Consider the following 24,877-nt stretch of genomic DNA (forward strand, 5'->3'; position numbering starts at 1 on the left):
CTCTTCACTGTCCCATTACGTTGGTGGCTGGTAGAGAACGCTAAGGATCTACATGATGCATCGTCCATCCTTGCTCGGATGTGCCTCTTTTTGCGTAACTCAATGTTGATGTCTCACTTACATGTGTATGTAAGAGCTATCGATAATTTTTAAGGATGACTTCATAAGGAATCAAAAAAAGGTGCATCCTTCTGTTCCTCCAGGAGAGCAAAAAGCTTGAAGCTTGCTGAAGTGATTAAATAAGAATCCCCACCTCTGGGAGGCAGAGAGAAAATAGTTGAAGAAAAATTAAAAAACACGGGGATCAGTAGGATGTGAGCATTAGAAGTGGTTTCCTTTGCAAGTAGCATAGAAGGGATAGGAATTGGTCACCAGGATTAGTAGTAGAATCAGAAAACTCTCAGCCCCTCCTCCATCCCTGAAGACGGAGATGGTACAGTCACAGAATGTAGTAGCTCCAGTTCTTGAAGTCACCGAAGAGCACATTTTAGGTCAAACTATTACCAGGAAATTGGCCTTGGATTAGGCTTCCAAAGATGTGGACAGAATTAAAAATTCAACTACTACATCCTTAGTAGTTGAAGTTCTCAAGAACCTGCTCTGTAGTCACACTCGGGGATCATAAGAAGGTTTGGGGTGAGGCTTTTTAGGATAAAAGTAGACGGGTTAATTGAGAAGAACTAAAGGCTTGGCTGAGATTAATTCTGGCAGGATTTTGGTCGAAAAATGATTACAGATAGAGAATAAAATAAAAATTCAAAAACATATTCGGAATCCATATCCTGGCTTTGTTTAAGAGGCAGGAAGACTTAGGTCTTTTTTATTGTCTGTCTCTCATCTTATTTTCATGGCCAGGGTACATAGACTAGCTGATGACAAAAATAACCGACAGACTCAAATCTCAGAACAAGCCTTCTTTACTTTCAGTACCCTTATTTCCTAAACTTATTATTAAACAAAGGTTCACGCTCCATAATGTGTAACAACATATGGGCGTGATAATGCCATTGGCTAAGAGATAACATTTAGCTCTCAATCCTTCTGTGATCCTATTGAATTTGCCTGTTAAGTTCTGGGGTGTAATTAAAGCAGATAAGAGCGTTCATACATTTTGTTGCAAATTGATATGATCTCCTTTGTCTGTGATCTAAGTGAGATTGCCCTGTAGTTTTTAATTTAGCAGGTTAAGAAGCACAATTAAAATATCATGAAAAAGATCATAATCAGAAACCGTCTTTTGGGTTGTCCCTGCCAAGTTGATAAAGGGATTGGTATATTTCATAATTACCTCCTTTACTGTACATTTGTTCTATTTGTGGGCTGAAGTGTTAATAAATACCTTGCACTATTCCAGTGGGAAAGGCTTTCCACCTAATTAATAAAACGTGGACGAATACCTCGGACATTGAACCATACCTTTATTAGTGCTGCTGCCTCTGAAGAGAATCTCTGTCCCCTCGCCACACTAGTAAATGTCATCTTCCTGGTTATAAAGAAACCCCTTCAAAAACTGCCAGTTTTCAATAGGAATAAAAAAGCAAGTTCTTTGATTTTTTTTTTTTTAAGAAATAACCATTAAATTTTTTTAACATCTTTATTGGAGTATAATTGCTTTACAGTGTTGTGTTACTTTCTGCTGTATAACAAAGTGAATCAGCTATATGCATACGTATATCGCCATATCCCGTCCCTCTTGCGTCTGCCTCCCACCCACCCTATCCCACCCTTCTAGGTGGTCACAAAGCACCAAGCTGATCTCCCTGTGCTATGCGGCTGCTTCCCACTAGCTATCGTCAACCATTAAATTTTAAGTAGCAAGAATTCCTAATCAAGCACAACAGGAATTATTCTGCCTAAAGAACTTACCTTAGTAAAAGCACCAGAATAAAATAAGGTTTGCATTGGGATAGAATAGGCTTTGAATTAGTCTTTATTTCTAGCTATTGTTTCTCCTCCAGTTGCTCAAATACTTTCCAGGCCTTGATCCTAGAGAAACTGAAACGGAGTTTAGCATGTAGCACCATTACAGTGATACCTTTACTGTTAATTGTTAAATGCCAAGTTCCTTGTGAATACTTCTTTTTACTGAAGTGTAGTTGATTACAATATAATATTAGTTTCAGGTGTACAGCAAAGTGATTTAGTTATATATATATTTTTTCAGACTGTTTTGTTTATAGGTTATTATAAGGTATTGAATATAGTTCCCTGTGCTATACAGTAAATCCTTATTGCTTATGTGTTTTATGTACAGTAGTTTGTGTCTGTTATTATCAAATTCCTAATTTATCCCTCCCACCCCCTTTCCCCTGTGATAACTATAAGTTTGTTTCCATGTCTGTGAATCTGTTTCTGTTTTGTATATATAGATTGACTTGTATTATTTTTTAGATTCCACATATAAGTGATATCCTATAATATTTGTCTTTCTCTGTCTGACTTACTTCAGTCAGTATAATATTCTCCAGGTGCATCCATGTTGCTGCAAATAGCAATTTTATTTATATTAAAATTGAATTTAGAAATTAGACGTCTGAAAACACATTATTTCAAACATGGTATTGACTGATATAGACAGCTTGCTCTTGTGAGTTTATACATTTACTGAACATTTGAGCACCTCCTTTGTGGTGTAAAAGATAGACCAGTTGAAAAATTAAATACAGTCCTTTGTGCATGGCCATGGCAGCCTCAGTTGGACACTTAAATGATGAGTCTGTAATACCTCTTTGTTCTAATTAAAAATAGGTGATAAGTGAAAAATATGTATAACAAATCTATAAGAGTTTGCATTTGCATAGAATATGAAAGTTTACTCCCATTTCATCCTGTATGAATTGCTGAGTCCATTGACTTTGCCGAGATTCTTCAGAACATGAAAATAGCAGTATCTGAATTCTACAGGAAGTGTTAATAAGGGAGAAGGCTTACAAGGCTCCTCTATCTTAGGGATGAGATATGCTAGAAATATGAAAATACATAAATTCTACATGCAATGTGGCCAGACAGTATATCCCAGAACGATTAGGGAAGGGGAAATAGGGTCTATTTCAAATTTCTTTGTTAAATGACATGACATGACATGTCTCATATAATGATGGAATTCGTTTTCCTAAGGGTTGTCAGCTTCCTCATCTTTTAAATGAGCATTTTCAATAAGATAATTTTTAAGACTGTTTCCAGGGCTTTGTATCCTGTGCTCATATGTACTTTGTTCAATAAACACCTGGTAACATCGTCCTCTGTGGCATTTAGCTTTTCAGAGTTACCTTGAAACAATTTTGCTGTTAATGGGGTGCCTGGCATGCTGGAGAATTAAACCCAAGCATGTGGAGCAGTAGGTTGGTGTTAAGCTGGGGAATAGGACGATGGTTAGGGTCCTTTTAAGAGGTTTTTAGCATGTTCTTTCTGGGCGAAGGGATGCATTTGCTGCTTTTTCGCTCTCAAACTCTTCCAGCTTCTCAAGCTTATCCTGTATTCCCCTTGAGGAATTACTCAGCTGTCTGAGTCACCTCTCTCTGGGCAGCAGCACAGGAAAGCCTTCACTGTGTTCTAATTTCCAGCCTTTTGGGGGAAGTGTGGGAGCAGTCATGGGATGGGGGTGGGGCATAGGTGTCAGGAAGCTCTTCAGCCGTTTTGCTCTTAGCTCTTCTCACACACTCACTGCTTGTGCCTTCACCCAAGCTGTGACCACTCTCCCTTCCCACCACTCATTTCTTTGGTTATTTCCCAAACGTGGATTAAGACTATTTAGGTCCTGAGACCATGCAAGGTCTGGGCATACACACACACACACACACACACACCACACACACACAAATATTTCAGTTAAAAAAACAAAACTGTTCCTATGTACTAAGCCCTGGGGATACCATGATGAATAAGTGGTTTGATGTCACAGAAAAGATCATGAGTTCTGTAGTGTCAACACAATAGGATGATGGGCAAAGTAGTGGAGGAGAAAGCTGTAGAGAAGGAGGTATCACTCTCCCTAAGGTCATTAGGGAAATACTTAGAGGAAAACATTTCAGAGAGGTATGGATGGTTGAAGAGACATCTGCCCTACAGAAAGGAAGGGAAAAGGCATTCTACACTAAGGTAAAGAAATATCTGGCATTCCCTGGTGGCCTAGTGGTTAGGAGTCCAGGCTTTCACTGCCATGGTTCAATCCCTGGTTGGGGAACTGAGATCCCACAAGCGTGGCATGGCCAAAGAAAGAAAGAGAGAGGGAGCGTGGGAGGGAGGAAGGAAGGAAAAGAAAAGGAAGGAAGGAAGGAAAAGAGAAGGAAGGAAGAATGGAGGGAGGAAGGAAAAGAAAGAAAGGAAGGAAAGAAGGAAGGGAGGGAGGGAGGGAGGGAGAAATAACAAAAGCACAGAAGTCAGTGTGGCTTGTTTGGAAAAGAATAAACGATGATGAGAACATAGGAAGAAAACCATGCTGCATGGTGGTTCAATTACAGATTCTGGACTCAGATGGCATGTGTGCAAATTGTAGCTCTAGTGCTTTTTTAAAAAATGTGTTTTATTGAAGTAGAGCTGATTTACAATGTGGTGTTAGTTTCTGGTGTACAGCAAAGTGATTCAGTTATCCATATAAATAATAGTTTGCATCTGCTAATCCCAAACTCCGACGCCATCCCTCCCTGCTGCCCCCTGCCCTTTGGCAACCACAACTGTGTTCTCTGTGTCTGTGATTCTGTTTCTGTTTCCTAGATAGGTTCATTTGTGTCCTATTTTAGATGCCACATATAACTGATATCATATGATATTTGTCTTTCTCTTTCTGACTTTTCACTTGTATGATCGTGTCTAGGTCCATTCATATTGCTGCAAATGGCATTATTTCATTCATTTTTTATGGCCGTAACTCTAATACTTTTAGCCATGTGACCTGGAGTGGGTTTGCTACCTCAGTTGCCTCATGTGGAAAGTGGGAAAGAGAACAGCAGTTGCCCCTTAAGGTGAGAATGAAATGCTTGCAGCAGCCCCATTGCTCTCCTACACCCGGTCATCTTTTTAAAATGCAAGTCAGGTTGTGTCTCCTCTTTGCCCAAAGCCCCCAGTGGCTTCTCCTCTCACTCAAAGTAAAAGCTGCAAAAGTTTGCAAAAAGTTGCAAAGCCTTTGTGACATGCCAGTTCCCGTGACCCCACCAACACCGTTGTCTCCACCTCTTCCTCCCCAGCCACACTGGTCTATATAACTCTCTGAACCACAAAAAGAAGCTTCCTCCTCCAGCCAGGGTGTCTTTGCCATTCCGTCTGCCTGGGATGCTCCTCCACAGAGGGATGCAGGCCAGCCCTCTCCTGTCCTCTGAGCTCTGCTCAGAGGTCCTATGTCAGGGAGCCTTTCCTTGACAGCCCTGCTTAACATAACTCCTTCCCTTCACCCCTTCTCTGGTGCCTATTTTTTCCCTCTGTTTTGTGGCTGTTTCCTCCATTGTGCTACTATTTTACCACCTGTTGTATTTTTATGTATTTCCTCACCCCCTGCCCTCCTGAATATAAACCCCCAGAGGGCAAGTACTTTGTCTTTTGTTGAATCCCTAATGCCTGGGCATGCCATAAATGGAAGTATTTAGCATAATGCCTGGCGCATAGTAAGTCCTGAATAAATTTTACAGATGGTTCTCTTCACCATCCTTCTTAACAAGAAATAAAGAATGGTAAAGTGAGCCCTGACTAGGAAGGATTCCATGAACCTCACAGAGGGAAATCATAAGAGCAGAGAAGAGATGATCCCTGCTCAATGTAGATGTAGAAGGGGTGAGATTTGAGTCAGGGACACCACGAGTTCAGTTCAGGGGGAAGATAATGAAGGGTGGGACGAGGCAGTAGGACTGGAAATAAGACGTGGAACCCTAAGATATTTCATAGGAACAGTTGGACATAGGAGAAGAGTCAAATATCGCTCCACAATGTTGATTATATCTTGGTGAGTATTTGATGGGGATGCTCTAGGGAATCCACTGGGATGAGTTAGAGGGGGCAGGGAATGAGGTCAGTTGTAGATATTTTGAGGTGAGTTGCCTGTGGTGTATCTCACTGGGGATGGCTGCAGGGAGCTGGATCTATCAAAGTCTAGCTCTTTTGGGAGAAGTGTATGCTGGTATTCCAGGCTTGTTACACCCATAGAAATGGAGAGCAGGTAGAGGGGAAAGAGGAAAAGCCAAACAGAATTATGGAAAGTGTCACGTGGAAAGGATCAACGCAAAACAAGGCAGGAGGGTATGCGGAGCATTTCAAGGAGGAGGAGAGGGCGCAGAAGGGACTCAAGTCCTTCCTTGGGAAGAAGGAGCAACATCTCTTTTCTTTAGAGACAAGCAGGAAGGTGTTAGGAATTGGTCCTCGTACAGATGAGGAGAAGTAGGTCAAGGGTATCTATACCCAACGTTCTCTATTTCTCAAAAAAAAAAAAAAAAAAAAAAGGGGGGGGGAGGTGAGATCACATTGGCAAAATAAAATAGAGTCAAGCCTAGAAAGGAATTCAGGCAGGGAGACCAACCATTTGTATATGGAAGGGATGTTTTGGGTCCATAACTTTTTCTGCTCCAAAACAAAGAACATCGAAAATCATGGAATGTCCAATCTGGAGTGTACAGTAGACTGGAGCATCTGGTCAATCAGCTTTGTTTGGGATAAGGAAACTGAGCAACTCAGTGACTAGCTCAAGGTTACACAGCTAGTTAATAGATGAGATTGTACTGAAACCAGTTTTTCTCACTCTTAATCCATACTTTTAGTGAACAGTTTCAAGCTGTGCTTTCCAGAGACTGAATAATGCCCCTTAAACCGAGCTTACATCCTTTTTTATGTGCACCAGCCCTCTTCTGTACACATACACCCTACCCGGCTGCCAGTTTTCAATCTCAAAGTCACCCTAGGTACATCCTGCTACTTTTCTTTCTTGCCCGACATGGTCCACCATTGTAGCTTGCAGCTTGAATTGGATTGACCCTCAGATGGGCTTTTTATTTTCCCCTGGATATGTTACAGACTGGCTGTCCGGTCATATTCATGAAATGAGCCAGCATGAGGCTGATGCCATCGTAAGGACTGAAGTCGCCACCATATCCCAAAGGCAGAGTTGAACTCGATGTTCCCTGGAGTGTAGCACTTACGGTTGTCAAATGAACCTCCTCCATGGACCTTTTCCATTTAACTTGTTTAAAAGGAACTACATAAATGCTTAATTCACAAAAAAGAGAGATGTTGGAAATACTGATACATTAAGCAGACCATAGTTTTATGGCTCTATGGATTATGACATGCCAAAATGAAAAACATGTTTGAGCTACAGAAGTTTTCGTTATAGATGAATATAATTATATTTTCCCTGTCTGCCTTTCAGTGTGGCTTTTTGTTGTTCTTGACTTATTTTTTTTTAATGTTCGTATCTCTAAAAAAGATACTCCTGAGCTACACTCTAATTTGTTGTAGTGTGCTTATTTTAGATTGCTGTATTAGTGCTATATTCGGGCAAAAAAAAAAAAGAATTCTAAACATCTAGCCTTTTTATTTTTCCACCACTGAAATGGACGTTAGCATATCTGAGTAGCTTCTGCCCTATAAATAAGATGCTAAGTACAATGCTCATGGATACGCTCTCACATCCCTGCCTTCTCTCATTTTATTTCGAGATACAGAGAATAAAGGAGACGTACACTTGGGTTTCACTGTCTTTTATGAAATCCAACCCATTCTGGAGTGAATGCAGAAGAGGCGCAGGAGGCCACCTTCGTGGGAGCGCCTGCCTTTCCCAAGTGTCTCATCCTCTCTCTGTCATCCCCAGGCGATGTGCCTGCATTTGTGTGTGTAGATTTATAGTTTATCTTTATCTATGGCTTCATCTGTAGGTAGCTATTATAGCTGCCTCGCCTGGACATTGTTTGGGCCTGATAGATCTGTCTGTAGTTCATCAAAGGGGAGCCGAGTGCCTAAAAGCCATCGGGTCCAGCTGAGGATGAAATACGAGCCATCAGCCTTGGTAATGGCTGTAAAATTTCATAATTACACGGCCTTTATTACATTGCATAATGATCCTGAAGCAGTATGGAACAATTAATTAAGATTTTCAACCGTGGCTCTTTCAGAAATTAAAAGGTGCTGGTAGCTGAGAAATGGGGATCTGTCTTGTCCTAAAATCATTAGGGATGCTTAAGAAATACTTTCCTAGGCACTTTCATTTTTGTGTTAAGAGGAACACCTCCTAGTTAGAGAATTGGCATTAGTCTACCATGCCTGTTATCAAGTTTTTATTCCAACTTCAAAACTGGTATTTTAAAAGGATTGGGAGTGGAAGAGGGCTAAGGGTCTATATCACTCCCCAACTTCCCTTTTCTCTTCTTTGAAAAATTCTATTCAGGCTCCCGCTATAGCCATTCATCACATTTATGGTTGTTCATCTCTACACATTAAATAAATGCAGGCTCTGAGATAGGGGGTCAGTTAACTGCCTGCTGTAGTGACCAAGGAGTTTCTCTTATACACTCTCTCATATCCTGAGGCATTAAAATTATTTCAAGAGCTCTACAGTTTTGACAGTCATCCCCAAAGGAAGAGTTTACTGTTTTCATTTATTATCCTGTGAATGCAGCATGTCACATCTCATATATACCTTTTATTTTTTTTTCCATAATCTCATCTTTGCACCCCATAAAGAGTAATTAAATTTGGGGAGGGTCTCTAAGAGCCACTAGGACTTTGCCATTTTTAAATAATAATAAAAGCTAAAGAAAAATCTGTAGCATCCATGCACATGGGTATGCATTTACCCAGACAAATTGTGACCCATTTTTACTTTATTTTCCATGTCGAGAAAATTGTGATCGAGATGGCTGCCTACAACCAAATACTAATGAAAACCCAGGGTGAACAAGCCCAGCATTTTTATTATGATGATTCTAAGCCATATCCCAAGCTTTCATCCATGTATTTGATAGGAAATAGATACGTTCCAAGGAAATGTGATCAATGGTATTGTCAATTTCAATGACAGAAAATTTTAAAAAGAAACCCCCAACATCTTTGTGATTTACACAGAACTCCTGGATATTTGTTCGCCTCAAGTATTATTGTTTTTAAATTGGCAATCATCATATAATGTTTTACCGATCTAAATATTTCATGGGAGACTAAAACTTCCCTTGGGCATCCCCAATAATAAACTTTCAGCAGAAAATTTGGAAAGGATTATGTGCTTCAAGGAAGAGCTGTGGCTCAGAGTCAATTCTCTTGTTGAGGCATTTAGTCCCTTAATAGGAATTTTCTGATCTGCTGTCATTCTTGTTCACACACCGAGTGTCACTGCCTCTAAAACACTTGTCATTCTTTAATGGAAACAAAATAGTCATTGCAGCCAGAGCTGCAATGTCATTTCACTACCCCTTGCTGCGTCGGCAATAGTGAAAATGACAGAGCGGCTCTCAGTAGGGGTAATTAAAATGTAAATATTGATATTTTATTATTTGAAATTACTTTCCAGTGCGGCATTTAATATCTCTCCATCTGTGCGGCTCTGTTTAGCGGTCATTTTAGTGCAGCTCTGGGATACCAAGCAGCGGCTTGATCCCCGTTATGTCAAAATGCTTGTTGCTGCTTAATTTTGATATCTAATTAAGTGGAAAAGTACAGTCCACACTGTAATCCATGGCATCTTAACCAGCTGCGTGGGTATATTTAGAATTAATCTCCACTATGGAATCATCCTAATGTATGCAATTAAGAGTCTGCCGATGGCTAATTAGGTGTATTAGAATCAGGCAGCTTTTTTTCTTCCTTTTTTTTTCCCCCTCTTTCATTTTGGACTGTTGTAGACGTTTAAGCGTCTCTGCCTGCAGAGGTAGCCTTAATGCTATTCAGATGGAGTTAGGAAACAGTGCAACTTCCAACAAGATTCATCCCTGGATGGTAACTCTTATTTAATAACCCTTTGCTTATTTCCTTGAATCAACTTCATACAGGAATTTCTAGGATTTCCTGGATCTATTTGCAGGATCTCAGTGACATGAAAGGGATTGGTCACAGCAAAGAGGAGAGGTGAGATAGTGAATACAAAGATAAATATCCTTCCCAACAAATCAAAGCAGTGAGATGGGGAGGCCGTGCAGTGGGTGCTCTCGTTCATTTCGGGAGGAGAGGAATTACAATGTGAGACCCTTTTACGGCAGCTGCATCTCCCTCCTCCATTCTACTTTTGAATGGAAGAATGTCTCGAAAGAGTTATTATAGGAGGTGCAGGTTTGCAGGTTTGGTTTGTATATTATGTATCTGTGGTAAATAGGACAGGCAGCATTTCACGACTGATAACGATTCTGCATTCATGTGGTTGAGAAATTCCAAGAGCTGTGTTGTTTCACGTTTTTTGTTTCTTTTTAACTTGGCCAGTTATCCAAATCGGGGGCAGTGTAGAGAGGAATCGAAGGGGTTGCCTCTGTTGTCAATGAGAAGATAACTGGTAGCCTCCCCAGTGGATCCTGTACCAAAGCCGTAATGACTTAGCTCGGCTTGAGCCCACAAACACCAGCCGTGAACTTGGGAGTAAATATTTGTAAACAGATCTTCATTAGCCCCAGAGAAAAATAGTGTGAGAGTCTGACTTTAAACCGAACTCTCAGGGCTAGAAATTCAGAGTTGCTGTTTTTCCATGCTGTCCAGAGCACAAATTATGCCCAGGTCTTTAAGCATAGATAGTGAGGATTTCTAATATTATTTGGATGTGGAGTTTCAGGGTCAGGGTGCTATAATTTCACGTCTGTGGCATGCATCTCATGGATAACATATTTCTTCTAAGTTCGTTCATCAATACATATGACACTTTATTTTTAATGGCCTGAGCTGTAAATCCTTTAACTTGCGTTTATGCAGAAGACCTCCTGGGTCTGTTTTTTTTTTTTTTTTTTTTTTCTGCCTCTCTTCCTTCCAGGGCATATGTTGGAGACACTGAGTTGTAGTATCTTTCTACTTGGGGAAAATCAAGAAAAGCACACCTGAAGGATTTTCTTTTTTTTTTTCCTTTTTTTCTGCTTCACTTGTAGGTAGTAAATGTGAGAAAAGGGGAAAAATTTATGTTAATTCCACAAACAGTAAGTCTCTAATAATTAGGGCTCTTGTTGGAATTTGTGTTTCTATATCAAGGGACTAATTAGGTATATTTGAAAAGATTTGAGGGCACGTTATATAAAATTAATATAGAAATTAGAAGTGATTTTCTCCTAGAGATCCCAGAGAGAATCAATTCTTGGTCCTTTAAGTGAAAGCACACAAGATGATCACAACTCTATCCTTTTGTAATTGGTAGCTGAAATAAAATTTGCAAATTTTTAGGTGAGCTCAGGAAATCACCCAGTTTTTCACGATGCCACCGTCATTCTGTGCCTTCACGTGTGTGTAGGTGTGGCCTTCACAAATGGGAGAAAGGTAACAAAAAGACTCCTTTGACTAAATACCCTGAGCCATAAGGCAGCAACTCTGCCTTCATTTATGCAAGCAGGTGCATTGGGAGAAACTTTGAACACTTACCTTTCTTGGATAGGCAGCATTTAATCCAAAATCAGATTAGGGTGGGTTGATCATTTCTCCTTCCCTTCTAATTTTTTCATTTTATTAATTCATTCATATATATATATGAACTCTATGTAGTTTTATATGTATATACTGTATATATATATATATAAAACTGAGTTATTTAATGTATATAAATATATATATTTATCTACTGCAACAACTTACTCCTATTTTGTTCAATATGTGGAATATGCTTTTAGATTCTTCAATATCAGAATATTATGTTATGTCACAAATAACAAAACAAAGTAGCCATGGCTAAGTTGCTATTTATAGATTTCCTTTAATGGTTGAATGTTCCCACGAGAAGCAGTTCATCTTTTTAAAAAAGTTATTACATTCCATGTGGGCAAAAGAAAAACTCACAAAAATTTCTTTTTAATTTAAACTATATTTTGGAGTCAGAAACACAGATTAAACATAAAATATTAGAAATTATAAAGGAAAGTAAAAATGCCAATAATGTGTTGCTTAACAAAAAAAGTTAACCCCAAATTATAGTTGGGATTGTTTTTCCAACAATTCTAAACAGGATTAGAGGCACATCTCTCTCTTGCTAAACTCTGACAAATGACATGCTTTATTAATAACTTATTTGTTAGTTTATTAAAACTTTGGATGATGAAAAAAACATGTATTTTGATCTGAAAATTTATGTTAGCAAAATTCATCTTGTGTTTCCTCCCATATTTCTATTCTAAATGAAAAATTTTGGTCTCCAAGAGACATAATTTGTGTGCCCATTAATCCAAACTCTCAGCTAAATAGCTATGTACAAAAAATGGTAAAACAAAGTTCACACAAAAATAATGTGAACTGACTACCTGACTTATTAAAAATACTTTTAGCCCCCTGCTTGATTTCCTCAAGGTCCAGCTTGATTTTTCTTAACGTAAATGATCCTCCGTCACTTGCTCAGATATTTGCACAGGGCTGTCTCTAGCTATTCTTGTTCCTACAGCAGGTGGAAATGGTTCCCCTTCAAAATTATTACATAAGAATGGCTATACAAACCAGTTTGATAAACCTGAAACACGTCTAAATGGCATTTAAATTACATTAGCACCTACTTGTACAGACACAGTGAAAGGTCATAACTGACAAGTACCATCTTCACTGTTTGTAAATGTCTTTTTTTTTTTTAAGAATGGTAACATTTGTATTTATTTATTTTTATATTTATTTATGGCTGCATTGGGTCTTCATTTCTGCATAAGGGCTTTCTCTAGTTGTGACAAGTGGGGGCCACTCTTCATCGCGGTGCACGGGCCTCTCACTGTCACAGCCTCTCTTGTTGCGGAGCACAGGCTCCAGACGCGCAGGCTCAGTAGTTGTGGCTCACGGGACTAGTTCCTCCACGGCATGTGGGATCTTCCCGGACCAGGGCTCGAACCCGTGTCCCCTGCATTGGCAGGCAGATTCTCAACCACTGCGCCACCAGGGAAGCCCCGTAAATGTCTAATCTGCTGCTTTAAAGTGGGAAGCCATCTCGCTCCCTCGTTGCTGCCCAATGGCTGTCATGTTGCAGATACTCTGACAAGTGAGTATTTACTTAGTGAAAACCCATTGTTCTAAAATGGACTAAGAGGGAGATGCCACATGTGAATGCATTTTTATTGCATTGCCTTTTCTTTGCTGTTTTTGATTTAGAAAGAGGAAACCCATAATGATAAAAAAAAAAATACAGGATTTCTCAATCTGCTTGCCTTTTTTTTTTTTTTTTTAAGTGTAGAAAGTGTCTTTATCAGTTACTTGGACTTTACCAAAGCTAGATTTGGAGTCTCCTAAGAATTTATGTAAAAACTGTAGACATACAGATTTTTATTCCTGCAACTAGAAAGAAGCAGTGAGCTTTTTCTTTCATTCTTGACCTAAGTTAGGATTTCAGAGGATTAAAATACTAGCTCCAGATAATAAATTTACACGTTGTCAAAATAATTATACAACTAGGGTAAAGTAGAGAAATTAATTACAGATACTTGTAAATAATAAAAAAAAGTCATGACATTATCAAAGAATCTGTTATGAATAGTTATTTGTCAATATAGGAGAAAGTAGTTAGGTGATATGATTAAAATGTCAGCTTTAATTACAAATTAAAAAAGAACTGGCTGAGGTTGAGAAATTTAGGCAGGACTTTACCAGAGTTGGCTCCAGAGAAAATCCTATATACTATATAGAGTTGGCTCCAGAGAAAATCCTATATACTGTATAGGCACTTATAAGCAGAGCTTTATGTATAATCGGTGCCTTAATAAACACTTGCTGAATTATGAAAAAACATCAGGCAATTTTTTTGTTAAGCATTCAAATATCTTTGTGGAGAGGGAGAGGGACCTGGTATCTGGAATTTTTATTTCTCTGGAATATTATTGCTAGCCTTCCGTTCTTGTTGAAAGCCAGTCCGTGAGTTGTTAAGGAATTTTCTCTCCATTCATTCCTTGGGCACATATTTATTGAACACATGCTATGTGGCAGGCAGTGATAGAGGTGCTGGGGATAGAGCAGGGAGCAAAGAAGAGGAGGTCTCCACTGTTAAGAGCTCAGAGATCATGGAACACACTGAGAAGCATACAGATATACCTGTTAGGCAGCACATCATCACAGCCACTCCTTTACTTGCTTATGTCTTTACCTTGAGCTCCACTATCCTGTTTTACAACTTACAACTGTCAATGCCCCTGGATGCTACACAGGAACACTGATTGGACAGTAGAGATGGAAAGAAATGTGTGCACTTGATGTCGGAACTACAAAAAGAGAAAACTTGGTGACAGATCCCTGAAAGGCTAGGAGCGAGGCAGCTGGTGGATGTTGATGCTGTTAATCTGGGAAGTAGTGAAGTTGTGGGGTTGGTCATTGGGGTTGGGAAAATGGGCTCAACTTTCAAGGTGTGAAGCCATCTACAGAGGACTTCCCAGGGGAAGATTTTTCAGGAAGTATGGCAAGAAAGGGAGAGAAGGGCCACATAGTGAAAGACATTTAATATTGTGCCAGAGAGTTTCAGTTGTGTCCTTCAGATGTGGAAGCCAGTAAAGCGTTTTGATCAGCGAATAGCATAATGAGATTTCATATTTGAAAGAATGCTTGAATAGCCACAGGTAGGATGGAAAAAGGAAACAGCAGACATAAGGATTTTGGTGTCCCTGTATCTCAAAAGAGAAGATGGAGGCCCAAATCAAAACCATGGAGGAAGAAAAGGAGAGAAAGTGTTGGGATACATTTGGGAGGATGTGTCCAACCAAACACCCATCTTTCCTCCTCTGCATTTACATTCACTTTGATCATTCTTTATGGCGCCTACCTACTTCTCATTGCTCTCTAATCTACTTTTACTAAACTGTAAAGTTACAGAGGGCAGGCACTGTATCATCTCATGGTTCTGAGCACGGTGCTTTACTTATCATAGAGGCACTAAACATCAATGGTTACAGTGGAACCATTGGAAACCTAAATAACGTAGGGCTAGACCCAAACTTTGGGAAGATTTTTGCCACCTTCCCATTTTACAGATGAGAAAGCAGGAATTGGAGAAGTTGAGTCACATGATTAGTTGGTAGCAGAGGTGTCACCCCATGCTAGGTTGACTTACTCCCAATCCAGTGGTGTTCGTGGGAAGTGCTCACTGATACCCACACAGCCTTGTGCTTCATGTAAGTAGCTCTCAGTTTGTTATTCTGAGTCAGCATTGGAGCTGGAAGATCCTTCAGAGATGTTTGGTCCACATTTCACATTTGACAGATGAAGAGTCAGCTGTGGGTCTGTATTTGTTTGCTGGGGCTGCTTTAACAAAGTTCCACAAACTGGATGGGTGAAACAACTGTCTCACAGGTGTCTTCCAGTTCTGGAGGCTGGAAGTCTGAGATCAAGGTGTCTGGAGGGTCGGTTCCTTCTGAGCACCATGAGGAAGGATGTGTTCCATCCCTCTGTTCTAGCTTCGGGTAGCCTCCAGCATCCCTTGGCTTGTAGATGGCGTTCATCCTGTGTATCTTCACATTGTTTTCCCTCTGTTTGTGTTTGTCTCTGAGTCTAAATTTCGCCCTTTTTATGAAGTTACAGTCAGATTAGATTAGGACCCACCCTAATGACCTCATCTTAACTTGATCATCTACAAAGACCCTGTTTGCAAATAAGGTCACATTCACAGTCCTGGGAGTTAGGATTCAACAGCTTTTGGAGGGCCACAAGTCAGCTTACAGCAGGGACCAAGTTAACACCATTGGTCGTAGCGAGGGTAGAACCATAACCCAGATCCCCCGACCTCAAGGTCACTGCTCCCCACACCAGTCTCTTCCCTCATCTATCACTCCACAGCAGTAAGCCCTTAGCTTTTGGGTATTTGACATTATAAGTCTCCTACATACTCTTCAAAAGACTGTGGAAATGTCTATCAGCCTTACAGATCCCCAAAGTTCAACACAGAGTCGATTTGTGTTTATCTTGGAGCTTTGACTTTTACATCAAGAATTAGACCAAATTTGGGCTTCCCTGGTGGTGCAGTGGTTGAGAGTCCGCCTGCCGATGCAGGGGACACTGGTTCGTGCCTCGGTCCGGGAAGATCCCACATGCCGCGGAGCGGCTGGGCCCGTGAGCCACGACTGCTGAGCCTGCGCGTCCGGAGCCTGTGCTCCGCAACGGGAGAGGCCACAACAGTGAGAGGCCTGCGTACCGCAAAAAAAAAAAAAAAAAAAAAAAAGGATTAGACCAAATTTGATAAAGATTCCTTGGGAATTTCCTGAAAAGGATGGTGCCTGCTCATCTGGTGCCCAGGCTGGACTGATTTTCCTTGGACAACTGGTCCATGCCCTGTAATGCACGATCATGATATTTTTTGGCCAGTCCCACTGGGGAAAGCAAGGCAGATTCAAGCACAGTTTCTTTTTCTTCCAAACCAGAAATGGAGCTTCAAAATGATGCTCTTCCCTCCTTAGTATCTATCTAATCCCAAAGTGAAACTGACAATACCCTTTTATAAGATTTTTTTTTTAAAGAGTCCTATATTATATGGTGCTGCCTTTTTTCTTCATGGCCAAACAAATTTAAGTCACATCCAAAAGGAGAGCTTTCCAGGCAGAACTTTCTTGTTTTCAACTAGTACAAAAAAAAAAAAAAGCTTGTAGGAAAAGAAAGCTATTAGATGTCCCTCCTTGAAAGCAGCTTCTCCATCCTCACCTCCATGCTCCCCAACAATTTGTCTTTCTTCTTGGTTTAGATGAAAGGAGAGAAGTAAAGTTGAGGCCAGGTCAGAAGGAGTTTGGGAAACACTGAGGGAATTATTTGCTCCTCTGTAGGCATTCAGAGGGCGTAGGTAAGTGGGACTTGCAAAGCGAAGCTGTACCCTCCCCGTAGATGTTCTCTGTATTCTTCTTCTGCAGTCTTCTGCCCTCTCTCTGGTCCTGTTTTCAAAGAAGCTTGGCAATTGTTTAAAACTGCCCACTCACAAAAACAAACCAACAAAAAATTCCTATCATCATTTTGAGGCTTTCCTATGCTGCCCCCTGGGAATATTTTTCCTTAGCTGCTGTTACACTTTTAATTTTTCTAGCAGGCTGGACTGGGGAATAAGAAACAATTGTTTCTTATGAAAGTAAGCATTTCACCAGTGCCATGGGAGTATGGGGGCGTGTTTTCAATTTCGGTGCCCAGGAGTGGGCTAATTGCAAACTTATTTGGCTGTTCACATAATCAGCATGAGTGATCAGTGGCCAGTCAAACCTGTAAGCTCGGTGAATAGTGGTAATTGTGCCCTGGACTGGTGGATACTACCTGTCCAATTCTATTCTCTCCTTCTTTAGTTTATCGCGACTATCCAGATCTTATACTAAACTGTATAGATGGTGATCAGTTCTCCCACATAGACATAGAGTAATTTTTGAATCTGAGTTCTGTCTTTCGGATTTTCACATTTGTCCCGTGAAGCCACTATTTTAAAATAATGGCTCCATAAAATCTCCGTGAACCCCACTTGGAGTATGAAAACAGAATTAAAGAAACAGCTATCTTATGGAATCCACAAATGTTAAAACAAAGGATCAAATTAGGAAGAAAGGAGTGATCCCATTTTTGTCAGTTATTCTTATATTTCACCCAAACCAATTGTTATTGAATCTCAATGATTAATATCTGGGTCAGGCTAACAGGATAAAGGTTCAAAGGGTAGCATTGTTATGTATTGTATCTAATGCTTAGGTACTAATATAATAAAGAGATATTATAATATAATAGAGATAATTATTATCATCTTTTATCAACAAAATGTTTAAATAAAATGCTGCCGGTAGATCCAAGTGGATAGTACAGCTTTCACTTTGGCACTGGACCGTCTGTAGCTGCTTGCCTCTAGCCTCTACTGAGTTCTAGTCCATGAAGTCCATCTCTATGAAAAAAAAAAAAAAGAGAAAAAAGGTCTGAATTTATATATATTTTACAAGCCCCAGAGCTGTGTGTTTTGTGAGTCATAGAACAAATGATATGTCTACTTCTATTTGAGAAGAACAGCTGACTTAAAAAGAGAAAGTTTATCACTAACAAGGCTTATGTATCTGCGCGTTTATTGATAACTAAGACCAAATTTTCGTCCTGTTGTTACTCTTTTCTTCCCTAGTTCCCGTCCACACTAGGTTTATTTATATGGGAGAAGAAGAATCTAGCTGACGCCATGTTGCTCAGTCAGCTTCTCTCAGCGAACTTCATTTGTGACCTCAGTGAGTCATTATGCCAGAATGATAATTTTAGCATGCTACGCTATTTGCTGAAAAGTGTCCATTTTTGGCGGAACAGAGACCCTACAGTTCAAGAAACGGTGGGCGGGAAAATCAGTGCCACGATTAAGTGATACTAACAGACACCCTGAAGATTGAAAAGCCTTGTTTTGTTTCAGGGAAGCAGCTGAGAAGAACATGCCTAGCAGGGGTTAAACCCAAATGCCTTCACGGCAGCCTATTTCTGTCAACACTCTGTTCAGGAAGTAAACATTTATGCTTTCTGAAATGAAAGTGTATTTCTGAAGACTATCCGTCAGATATTTTTTGCCTTTCACACTTTCAAATGCTTAGCCTTTTTTGTAAGTTGACTGCAAAGTGCATCAGTTTGCCGGGCTAAGAAAAAATAAATAAATAAAAGCGCTTGACAAGGGCCATAGCACCACTGTCAACCTCCGAAGTTTCCAGTAGAAGAAGGAAAGAGGGTTGGCACAAAGCATGGTTTCTTCCAGCCTATTACTTCAGGGGGACCTGCCTCTTGAGAAGCTTTCCAGCCCTTCCAAATGATGTTTTTCCCTGGTGTCATCTGGTTTATTTGGAGCACACTGTATTGCAGATAAACACGCTATTTAACTGTGGGTTAAGGTAGCGAGTCTTTCTGCCCGCAGAATGCCTGAGATACGTTCAAGGGCGCTGATCCTAGTATGGAGATGAAGAGAGATCAGGGTTGTCAGCGATATGCATGGAATGGGCTGGAGCTGGGGAGGAAAAAATGGTGCCATGATACCAGTGTATTTTAAAAAGCTGTAATATGGCTGAACATTTAAAACTATAACCTGTCACACACCAGAGATTAAGATCCTGGGACGTACAAAACATGAAGTTCCAATGACACCACTGCCAAACATGTTTTATTTCACTTCGGAAGGAGGTTTCTCTCCAAAGATAGCTAAAGGTTATAGATGCTGAGGACCTCGATCTTGTAGCCCGAGAGCTATAAAACACCACTAAATGCCCAGTAAAAGCACAAACAAGTAATTATCATTTGGATGCAAGCATGCGTGTGCCGATGGAGCCATAGTGTTTTTAGAAAATTCCTTAGACTCAGTTTATTAAAATATACATTTTCATCTAGATCTTGGTCACTTAGGTTGTTATACTTTGCTCAGGACTACTGATAAAATTATCATTTTATCCATGTGTCTTTATGAATGTAAAATAGAACTAGCACTCCTCAAGGCCAGGGAGAAAATTTTTGTGGAATTAAAATATCATCTCGATTGGGTATTCAGCCTTAGTGCTCAGGTGAACACAGCTAGCTCATAACAAGGCTGTTTAACAAGGCTGTTATCCAGGCTTTGGGGCCGGACAGCTCTTTGTGAGAGTTTCTAGATTGCAGAGGTTTGGGAGGAAAGGGCTAAACTGTTGGAATGCAGCTATTTCTAGACCAAGAAGAGATTAAAAAGTCCAGACTTTTTTATATTGTGTAAAGCATGGGTTGTCTTCTTTTCCCTATGGTTTTGCAAAAATTATACCTCCTCTAATCAGCTTGAAATAGACTTGAGGCAATCCAACAGACCTTTTGTGCTATATCCATCTTTATGTGCTTCCCAACCTGCCCCCCCAAAAAGGAGAACCTTTTCTTTACCCTTTTCCTTCTTTTTATTTCATTAAGAATTGAAAGGAAAAGTTTGGTTTACATACACTCTCTCGCACACACACACACACACACAGCCATCCACCTAGAAGAATCAAATTGCAGGATCAACCTAAAAAAAATGAAATGTTATTGTTTTTGCTTAATTAAACCCCCAAGAAATGTGTGAAACATTGTTATGGCTGAAAAATTGTTCATTTGTAAATCACAGGGACAAAGGGGACCCCGTGCAACTTTAAAGTTTCCGTGCGCGTAAATGTCGATAGTGCACCTTCTCCATCATCAGCACTAAATTCACATTGATGCCTCTTTTCTTCTCCGTATTGATCCTTCCATGAGAACGTAGATTTGTATCTGTTAATTAATGCGTCCTGAAACAGCATTTGTATTAATCAGGCAGATAAGAAAAATTGGATGCCTGCATCCTCCTGACAGCCGTAAAAGTGCTGGCCCTGATAAAATCGTGGATGGACCTCAATAAAAAAGTTCTTCCTTCCACTCAATAAACTAATCATCCTGCTTTTAATTATTCGGCAGAAAGATGTGTGGAGATTGGAGGATGTGTAAATCTATTTACTAACAGCAGTGTCTGGGAGGGAGAATAGGGCTGTCACAGGAAGGTGCTGCAGGCTATGCGCTCTGTCCATCTGCTGCTGCAGAAAAACTGCTGCTTGGGAGCATGAAAAGGAACAAGGAAACGAAGGCAAATGGAAAATACCCATCCCTTTCTGCTCAGAACTTTCTAGATGATTATGTTTTCGTCTGCTTCATTTACAAAAGAAATTCCTACTTCATCCCTTTTCGTAGCTTAGATATTTGAATTTGCATGACATCTTTTTCTTGCGTTGGGGGAATAGAAAAGAGCAATATTGTTTGTTTGTTTTTTGGTTTGTTTGTTGTAAAACAGCCTCAAGAGCAAATGGAACCACACCTACTCAGATTAGATCATTATTTTTCTCTTTTGAATCCCTGTTAAAAGTTGTTACGTCTCTCATGCCAAGAGGATGTTTATTAATGTAACCTCACATTGCAATGACAAAAAAAAAGAATGGAAAAAAAAGGGAAAAAAAGACATAGCCAGTCTAAAAGAAGATCAGTTAAGTAATATGTAAGCAGCTTGATAAAAAAATGAAAGAAATGCTTTTTACACAGGCCCTAAGACCCCTTAAGACAAGGCTTGACTAATCCCTTTTGATGATTTTATTAAACACTTGTAGTTAATGGTGCCAAATGGCAAACCACTAGTTTTCTCCAGCGGGCCAGGAACTCATTTCCTTTTCTTTACCATGCTGTAGTTGCTAACATCACAAGTTGCATTATTAATATTTCCTTCCTTCTGTAGAATTATTGGTAGCAGGACCTTAAATCATGGCACCATTGTCCTCAAAAACCATAGAGATGGTTGGTCACCCTTGGAATTCCTGAGCATAACCTTGGAAATGAAAGTGAAGTTTTAAGAAACATTTCTTTTTTTAGGAAAAAGTATGTGGTTCATCATCAGGTTTCTCCACTAAGACTTCCTTTTAGAGTCTGGGTCTAATTCCTCTAAAATTTAAATATATATCTTTACTCCTAAGTAAGTTTAATTGTACTACGTCATCTTTCCCTCTTGAACCACGTTTTCTTTTTAATTTTTTTTTTTTGCTTGTGTTTTCTCAAGTTCAGAAGGGACTTTAGACATCTATGCATAAATGCAGACCAGATTTTTGTAAAGGATTGAAGCAGTCATCCAGGTATTTCAGATAAAAATAATATATCATATAGCTACACTTATGGAATGCATATTATATATTAGTGTTTTGCTGGGTTTTATTTTATATTTCCCCCAAACAAAAATTAAGGTAGAAGGAAATTATCTTGCTCGAGGTGAAACAGCCAGTAGCTCAGTGGAGCCAGTATTTAAGTTCAGGATCAGGTTCTGCTCATATCCTGTCCATCACACCTCGTTACCTCCATATTTAACTTTTTTTAATAACTAGATCTTAATATCAAGAATAAATTGTGGCTTCTCTATTTGGTGAGGAGGCCAGGCTGCAAAATACTCTACCCTCTTTTATGCCAGTAATCACCATTTAAAAAAGGAATTCATGCTAAATATCAGGGGGGCAAAATATCCAGTTAAGAAGGCTCTTTTGGGTGTAAGCATACTCAATACTCACTGTGCTTGTGACTGTTACAGAGAAATGGTTCCAAACTGCACTCTACTGTGTGGCCTCCATTGTTTGTTTTCCTTTATTTGGGGCTTTTGGTTTTTTACTTTCATGGTGTTTATCAATAGTCGTTTTTAGAACTGAGGTAGTTGAAAGTTTGACTTCCTGTAAGACAGTCATGAAGACTTCCGCTAGAAATCAAGTATATTTCAACATTACACAGTATTTTCTTCTCAAGTGAAAGAAACAAAACTACTTCTTTTCTATTATATTCCTCTCAGCTGTGTCTCTAAAACCTTGAGAAAATGCCAACAAGTTGAAGCTTGTTTGTGACTTTTACTTTGCCATGGGCAAAATGATCAGGGGAAATTTTAAGAGTGGCTAATCAAAGCTCAGCATAATTTTGAGCACCGGTACAGAAGACGACTGCCGTATGAAACTAGCGTTGTATTATGAAATGATGGCTTTCAAGTAACTCGATCTGCCTGTCTTCCCATGCAGGCTTCTCCACGCTGTCCCTGGCGGACCAGATGAGCCTTCTGCAGAGTGCTTGGATGGAAATTTTGATCCTTGGTGTCGTGTACCGATCTCTTTCCTTTGAGGATGAACTTGTCTATGCAGACGATTATATAATGGATGAAGACCAGTCTAAATTAGCAGGCCTTCTTGACCTAAATAATGCTATCCTGCAGCTGGTAAAGAAATACAAGAGCATGAAGCTGGAGAAAGAAGAATTTGTCACCCTCAAAGCAATCGCTCTTGCTAATTCAGGTTGGCATATTGGCAATGGCCCGTTGTTACATTTTCTAATATGTCAGTTTTACCCCTTCTCTTAACTTCTTCTTCAGGGATTTGCTAGACCCAGTTGTAAATTCTGAGTCAGCAAAATTATAGTCATTGTAGCTTTCTAGTGAAAAGTTAGAAGAAAAGAAATATCAACTTAAAGGGAGTTAGTTTCATTTTATTTATTTATTAAAAGCTGTGACACTTCTACCACCTAATTCACTTACTGACATGAACCATGGCAAAGCAAAAACTCATGTGCATGTGGTGTAAATGGACACTCAGGACCAAATTAGCTCCTTTGTCTGGTTTGCACAAGTGAAAATAAGTGTGAGTTACAAATACAAATCATCCCCCCCCAAAATGCAAATGTTGTAATTGGAATAATATATGTATTGTTGCTTTTCACTTTGGTTATCAGAGAATACTCTGTTTTCTTCCATTCTGGAATTCTCTAAAAGTCAAGTTCTGCTGAAGGAGTATTCCCCTCAAGGGTATTACCTATGCAGTAAGGGTTAAGAATTATGAGAATAAATTGGTCTTTACATGAGAACTGAAATGTACTAAAATAGGGAGCAACCTCTGATAAGTAAAAATCGTTGGTACTTTGTTGTTTTTCCCTTTGTGCCTCTCCTGATGCTTGATTGTGGTCTTAAGTCTCTCTTAGCATTTGCATAAAGTCCAGGATAGATCCCCCCTTAATGACGAGCTGATCTTTAGATACCTGCATGTCAATAACACGCTCTGATGCTATGTACCATTGACAGTCACACCGTGCCCCTCCATCTGCTTTTGTTTTGACCCTATCTTTGAACTTTATCTTGGTTGCTGGCCAGTAGTTTTCCCTTTAATTACAAGAAGGAAACTGTCAATAAAATCTGTTAAATGGGATGCAATGAGTGGCTTGAATGGGCGGACGGCTATTTGTTCAAATTCTGCAGCATTCAAGGTATTGACAGTTTGTTTTCTGGGGCCATATGTGACGATCAATCTCAGACTGGGCTCAGCCGCGCTGAAAAATGAAAAACCAGATTGCTTTTGCTTACTTGCGGATGACGACTTTGTGATTTGGCGTGGTCCTAGTGAGATGAGACCTTCTGCCCAAATTGCCCCCATGAGAGCCAGGGACGCGTGACTGTTTTTAGAAATAATTTTTAATTGATTTTGTAATTAACAGTTCATCCACAATATTGATGCATGAATCCTTGGACTGATAGGAGGGGGATTGTTTTCAACAATGAAGTTGTACTTTACTGTTTGTCTTCATAATGGCATTTAGCATTTCACACTTTTAATGGTGAATGTACCCCTCTTCCTTATAACACCATTCACTTCTCGCTTACTCCCCTGTGAAACTGTAAACTATGATTCTGTATGACAAATGGCATCGTTGTCACAAACCCTGAGGAACCCTGTGCCCTGCTCTCTGGAAAACCAAAGTGGGAGATGGGATAGAAATTTTCTGAGAATTTATTAGCTTGCATGGACTTCCCATTAGAGCACCTCTCATAATTAGATGAAAGATTTTGCAGTGATGGTTTGGGAAGAATTTTTCTTTGGAAATCATATAGTGATTCTAATGTAAAACATTTACTTGGTTAATTATTTTTAAAATGAAGCCAGTGTGTTTTATATCTTTCGTGTCTCAAATTGCTTTTTGTGAATTATTAACTAATCATGAATGCTGAGCAATGCTAAAACTTTATCATCAAAATTGCTAAAATTCTATACTTTTGGATGTTAGATGTATACTTTATGGCTATGGATTATTATTTAGTTTACCTGAATTAATTAGTAGCAGCATTTTTGTTGCTGCTGTTTTAGAAGTATAATCATTAATGTTTTTATATATAGATATTTGTATCCACATTCTCTGCTGTGAGGCAGAGAAGGTGACCTACTTTCAAGCAATGACTGGTGATTAAAAAGTTTATAGAACTAGTCAGTTTATTTTTCTTGTATTAACAGCCAGAAATAGTCAAACAAACCTTCTCTTTTTTCTAGCATAGTATTCTGTAGCATTT

General features: G+C 39.5%; 1 protein-coding gene across 4 annotated transcripts in view; it reads left to right on the forward strand.

Annotated features, from left to right (window-relative positions):
• Positions 1-24,877, forward strand: part of ESRRG (estrogen related receptor gamma) — a gene marked incomplete at both ends in the record, with an annotated part of 491,857 nt that overhangs the window by 456,378 nt on the left and 10,602 nt on the right. For all 4 annotated transcript variants that reach the window (XM_079727201.1, XM_079727202.1, XM_079727203.1 and 1 more), the window contains one exon: positions 22,572-22,841. In XM_079727201.1, the coding sequence (XP_079583327.1) occupies positions 22,572-22,841 (270 nt within the window). The remainder of the gene's footprint in view (positions 1-22,571; positions 22,842-24,877) is intronic.

This window comes from Hyperoodon ampullatus, assembly GCF_949752795.1.
Source record: "Hyperoodon ampullatus genome assembly, chromosome: 2".
Classification (NCBI taxonomy): Eukaryota; Metazoa; Chordata; class Mammalia; order Artiodactyla; family Ziphiidae; genus Hyperoodon; species Hyperoodon ampullatus.